Genomic DNA, 6,479 nt, shown 5'->3' with positions numbered 1-6,479 from the left:
GTTTTCCGACAGGTGGCAACAACAGGAAGTAGCGGTCGAAAGAAGCAGATCGCAGACGTCACGCAGTTAGCTTGGACCTCTGTCAAGCCCATTCAAACATTAGTCGAGTGGTGTGTGCATCGTGAAGTTGTTCGCGATTGAAAATGTCAGTGTACGAGCCAAATTCTCGCCATTCTACTAGGTTCTACTTTTTTGTTTCAATATGAAGAAAACTGCGGCTGAGGCTCATCGAATGCTCTCCACTACGTATGGTGAGGACGCTATAAGTGAGAGAACCTGTCGTGAGTGGTTTCAACGCTTCAAGAACGGTGACTTTAACGTGGAAGACCGGCATAGTGGTGGAAGACAGAAATTTTTCGAAGATGCGGAATTGGAGACATTGCTGAGTGAAGACTCGCGTCAAACTCAAGAAGAATTGGCACGATCATTGGGAGTGACACAGCAAGCCATTTCAAAATGTCTGAAAGCCATGGGTATGATTCAGCATGACAACGCACGACCCCACGTTGCCAAAGTGGTGAAAACGTACTTGGAAACATTCAGATGGGACGTCCTACCCCACCCGCCTTATTCTCCAGACATCGCTCCCTCTGATTATCACCTGTTTAGATCAATGGCTCATGAACTGGCTGACCAACACTTCTGATCTTATGAAGAAGTCAAAAAGTGGATCGATTCGTGGATCGCCTCCAAAGATGAACAATTTTTTAGACGCGGCATTCGTACGCTGCCCGAAAGATGGGAGAACGTAGTGGCCAGCGATGGACAATACTTTGAATAATGCCTGGGTAAGCAATGTTTTTTATTCCAGCGTCATATTTTTGGGGAAAAACGGCGGAAGCAAAGTTGTACACCTTGTACTTCTAAAAGAAAGGTAGTGTCTGCTGCCACGTTCTCTTTCTGCTGGAAGCTCAATAGAGATGCGCGTGACAGCAAACTCGTTCTTTGTTTATCGTGATTTCATCATGCTATGTATGCAATTACGTCTGTAACACATACTGTGAAGTTGTAGCGAATACTTTCACTTAAATGTTTTAAGATTAGGTCCCTTAGCATTCTTCTAATAATCAGGGTTGGCAAAATTTGTGTTTTTTTTAAAAGAAAAGAACAAAACAAACTGTTTTTTGTTTGTTTAAAACATGTTTCTTTTGTTTTAAACATAGTTTTAAACATGAGTTACAAAAATATGTTTTAAACATGTTTTAAACAAAACAAATTCAACCTTTTCCCAGTAAATTATAGTTAAAGTCGTTAAAGAGAGAAAATACTCATTTTTATGAGTACAGTGGCGACAAGGACAGTTTATTTACCTTTGGAGATAAGGTTTACCATACTGCAGGGTAGGGGTGTGCGGGACAGAAATTTTTTGGTCGGGACGGAAAATTCTTTAAATCCCGACATTCGGGACGGAAAAAATTCTCAATTTCCCGAAAAAGTCGGAAAATTTTCGGGACGGGATGTGTTCGAAATTTCCCAAAGCTCTTGAAATCTCGAATTCTATCCGTAATTTCCACCTTAAGTGCTTTTTTTTGCACTTCTGGTACAAAACCTAACAATTTCCGATAAGTTCCAGACATTTACAATGCAGATAACGTCTAAAACTGACGACGTTTTAAAATGACCATTCGGAATTTCCAGACTGCTTTGGGATCCCAGAAAGTCGGGAAGTCATTTCCGGAAGTCGGGATCGGGACGGAAATTTTCTTTCCCGATCCCGGTCCCGACTTTTCGGGATCCCGCACACCTCTACTGCAGGGACAAAGGTTGTGGGTAATAGCCCCTCTTTTTCCGCCACTATTGAAGTAGGTTAGGATTTATATTCATCTAAATTTCAAGAAACTAAATATTATAGAATCACTATCCTCGTCCTGAAAAAAAATCACGGTGAAATATATCATGCTGCCTGAACAGTTTATATAGCAGAAAAGAACCTGCAGTGTCATAATAGTTTCTCCAGATCAATTTATCTTTCAAAGTACAAAATTATGTTACCAAAAGTAAGCATCTGCGCTTCATTCAGTTATACAGACCAATGAATCGTATCGCAAAAGAAAAAAAAATCACGTCATGATCAAAATCACGCATTGTGTATTCAGATATTAGTTTCGATTTCCAGCTTCCACCGGTCTCAAGGACGATACGAAACAAGAAACTGAGAGGTTTCGATTTCTACAGTAAAGCACGGGTCTTTCTTGTCGCACAACAATTTTGCTACCTTGTGCATACATAGCTAGCCTGCGTAACCTAACAACAAAGGCATTTAGCATAAAATTAAAAAGTTTTCTCCCGTGACGTCAGAACATAAGGTTCCTCAAGTGTTGTGCGATAAGTGAGACCTGTAAAGCACGGATCAATTGACACAGATTCAATTAAAAACAGGGTTGCCTAACAAAAACAATTATCACAGACTATAAAATATCTACCACCAAAATGTGTTTTAAACACTTGTAAAAAAAACATTTTTAAAACACATTGTTTTAAACGTTTAAAACATTTGTAAAAAAACAAAGCCGTGTGTTTTAAACATTTAAAACAAAGTGTTTTAAACACTTTTGTTTTAAACATGCCAACCCTGCTAATAATAAACCTAAATGCTCTCGTAGTTAGGTTAGGTTTCGTTAGCATTAAAATAAATCGCTAAATGCTTTCTAAAGAAAAACGTTCATTCCAACTAATCATAAACTTGCATTTTTCTCGTCTTCGTCTGTTTTTAAGATTTGTAACATCCATTTAGTAGACGAATTACGTGGCATGAGCAAATTTGACGCTTATTCTTACTGCTGACCTAAAAGAACAAAACCGTGTGTTTTAAACGTTTAAAACAAAGGGTTTTAAACACTATTGTTTTAAACATGTCAACCCTGTATGTGGAGAAGTTAATCAAGATGCAAGACATCTCTTTTTACAATGTCCTAACTTCGACAGAGAACGAGATTAATTATATATGGTTTGTGTCGCCATGGAGTTCCATTCCCTACATCTCTAATGGACATTCCATTCCTCCCACTATATGGCTTCTTTATGGATAAGCAAGAAGATGTAATTTGACGATCTAATATGTGTGTGTGTGTGTGTGTGTGTGTGTGTGTGTGTGTGTGTGTGTGTGTGTGTGTGTGTGTGTGTGTGTGTGTGTGTGTGTTTGTTTTCATTCTTGTGAAAAATAAGTGCATAGTGAACTGAGGCCGTGTCCCAAAGGTGCAAGACCGTATTTGAAGCGAGCATCCTCCGAGTATGGTCTTGGAGTGCGGTCTTGAAGTCGTGGACTGGAAGTGAAATTCTTTCGAATTGCACTTCGACTGCAGCGCCAAATACGATCAGTAGATAAAGCTCAGTACTCGTTGTTTTCCCCACGTTATAAACACTTGTCTTTCACCATAGAAATCACGTTGCATTTTCAAATGTTCGTACACATACACTTCCACACATTAGAAGCACTTTAACCAACAACTTGCTGACCCATAACGTATATTTAACCTGTGTTGCTGACCTTCTACCTCCGCGATTTTAAACAAACGAACAACGAGTGCGGAAATCACGTGACAGAGTCAGCTTCCATCTGCACTACGAGATATGCACTTGCGTACTCCTGTACTTGGCGCTTTCGAACTGTACTAGGTGACGTCACTTCCGCCAAAACCATACTTCAAGTACGTACTTCGTACCTTTCGGACAGAGCCTGAATATATTTTGCAAAAACCCTGAAAGATGACTAAATATACTAACAGTTGATAGGGTCAGAAAAAAAGAAGAAGAAGAATTAGCTATTTTCAATGTCTGTCACGTGACTGTTGCTAATTAGAATGTGAGTAGTCTGTGTGGTGGATTCGGAGCTAATCGAATCGATGCGAATAAAATGTGTACTACATGATGTAATATACGAAGAGGTTATTTTCAAAGAGAAAATAGTTGTATAATTTCCAGTGTTATGATCTAACAGTGAAAGGAGGTTACTTTTGATGTAACTTGACTTTTAATTGCGCATGACTCGCAAGATTCATAGTTCTTTCGGGCTAGACCATGGCTGGATCGTTTGTATGTGGTCATGGCAGGAAAATACTATTGTGGAATAAACTGAGAAATCCAAATGCGACGTATATTCAAACTGGTTCGCAAGCATTAATAGGCTTGATTCATTTCCAGAATCGATCAATATGTGTAAAGCTGGAGCAGGAGAATGTTCCAGGTAAGTTTGTCTCTAAACCTGATCCGAAGGATAGTAAACAAGTACCAGCATAGTTGAAAAAAAGAAGAAGTAGAAGTTGGAAACACTGACAGGGGGTTACGTCATCTAACGTATGCAGCATCCGGTTCACGTAGGGAAAGCAATGGCAATTGTGCTTCGGTGAGATATTTCTCTTGAAAGAAACATGATTTGCTGGTCAAATAGATTCCACGATGAAAGTTAGAAACCTTAGAGAAACTCATTTCCGTAAGTAGTTTCTTCTGTAAAAATGAAGAAATGTGTCTCCGATATTAGAAACTGTTACCGCATAAAGAACTGAGATATGTCCCACGTAAGTTAAAACTTGTTATTTCGCTGCTTTTTGTTAGTAAACACTGTTTGTATGTACACTAAAATAACGAAAGAACATGCCGAAAATAACTGTACCAAACTTAACAATCCTAACCTAACTACGAAAAATTATAGATGATGTTGTGGAAAGTCGTTTTGAGTGCTATATGCACTTGCACAAAGCCTTCAGGCTGTTCTGCTTCACGCTAAGGTAACAGACGTACTTTACTTCACAATAACACATTTCCGAGAGCTAAAATCAACTGAAAACGTTCATAAACAACAACATCTTCATAAGCCATGCAAGATATTTCACTTACTCCAGGGGTACAGAGGCTCAAGGGTACCAGAAGAAGTAGGACTATGTATCGTCTCACTTTCCAGAAACTAACAATTTGGTAACAGTTCCGATTGTTTTATGGTTTTCTTCAAATTTTCTCTTATCAGGAAGACTAATTATCGTAGAATTTTGGCAATCATTGTCATGCAAAATTTGAACCTTCCTTAAAGTAATGAGCACTGTTGCAAGCATGCATTGATATATTGCGTTGACCAGCAACCTAACTGTAAGTATGGTAGATTAGTGGAAATTAATGCAGAAGTAAATCAGAACCTTAGTAGAATGCATTTAGGGACTTTATTTTAATGCTAAGAGAACCAAACCTCACCTGCCTAACCTAACCACGAAAACATATATTGAACAAAATCTTAAGTAATCGCTAAAACTCCACAGTATGTGTTAATAACAGACATTAATTGAAATAGAACCATGTAAAAATTGCATTCGTAGCATGATGAAATGGCAATAAAACAAAAGGAACTTGGGCTAAAACTAGAATCAAACAAAAATTAGAAGAAAACATGTTTTTTGTGATTGTGTTTGTTGTGATTATAGTCCAGGAGGCCTTAGAAAGATCACTTCGCGGGCTTACAGCAGACGACAATATGGGGGGGTGTCTGCGAATGAGCGAGCCCGGTTGCCACAGCTAGCTTGCTGCACCCTTCTGGAAGGGTGAGTCAGGGTGAGTGACCTCTGCCTCTTGCTACCTTGGCCTGTTTGTTAGGCTCAGGAGCAGACGACACGAGAGTATCGGCAATAGTGTGCGAGTGACGTCTGCTGTTAGCCCGCGAAACGCTCTTTCTAAGGCCTCCTGCACTATACCAGTGGCAGAAAACACGATTTAAAAAACTTTCCTTCCGAATTTGTGTGTGCTCTTATTTTGGAATTTTACAAACAAGAAATAAGTAGTTAAATGTTCTGTAAAATAAAGTAAGGTATTCCCCTGTGCACCATGCCATTAAGGCGTATAGGGTTAGGGCCCCACACTTACTTGATCATGGCTGCCTTTACCCCCCCCCCCAAGTTTCCTCCATGTACCCACTTTATACGATGCTGGGTGGGTGCTGGAGCCACTTGGACAGATGGAAAAAGGGCTCAGCCTCACTCCCACCTGATAGTACTCAGAGGTGGGAGATCATCCAACCAGTTACGCAGTGAATTGTGGTCAGCACGACAAACCGCCAGTAGTAGTTGTAGGTTTTCATGACTGGGTTATGCTACTCATTCGTGATTCCCCATTTTCCTCATGACGGTGGGTAGCCACCCATACTATACAGAGGCCAAAATCTCAAGAGAAATCTGTTTGTGCATCCCAAAGCTTGAAGCCCACTATGATGTGGGAAACATGGCAACAGACCCATTTCCGGCATCTCAGTTTGTAATCAACCTTAAGATAACCTGCAGACTTCTCGTACGGAAATTCACCTTCCATTCCACGCTTTTCCCTGTAGTGGGTGTTCACCATTTGATTTTAATAGAAGCAGACAGCAAAAGTTCTGTTGCCATATATTTCCATGTTTCGCCGCATCTCGGTGCATCTCGGTGGGCATTAAGCTTTAGACTGCACGGCCATGGGGTGGGACACATAGATTAAACTAAATTAACTAAAATATATTGACCAAGAGT

General features: G+C 39.9%; 1 protein-coding gene across 2 annotated transcripts in view; it reads left to right on the top strand.

Annotated features, from left to right (window-relative positions):
* The first annotated feature begins 3,815 nt into the window (after window positions 1-3,815).
* The window catches only part of LOC145980303 (protein FAM210A-like), a 37,432-nt gene continuing 34,768 nt past the window's right edge, over window positions 3,816-6,479 (top strand). For both annotated transcript variants that reach the window (XM_083113322.1, XM_083113321.1), the window contains exon 1: window positions 3,816-4,183. In XM_083113322.1, coding sequence (XP_082969448.1) covers window positions 4,018-4,183 — 166 coding nt within the window. In that variant the 5' untranslated portion in view covers window positions 3,816-4,017. The remainder of the gene's footprint in view (window positions 4,184-6,479) is intronic.

This window comes from Lepisma saccharinum, chromosome 27 (genome assembly GCF_977018435.1).
Source record: "Lepisma saccharinum chromosome 27, izLepSacc3.1, whole genome shotgun sequence".
In the NCBI taxonomy this organism is placed as follows: Eukaryota; Metazoa; Arthropoda; class Insecta; order Zygentoma; family Lepismatidae; genus Lepisma; species Lepisma saccharinum.
Note: the sequence above shows the minus strand (reverse complement) of the source record. Positions and strands in the feature narration are given on the sequence as shown.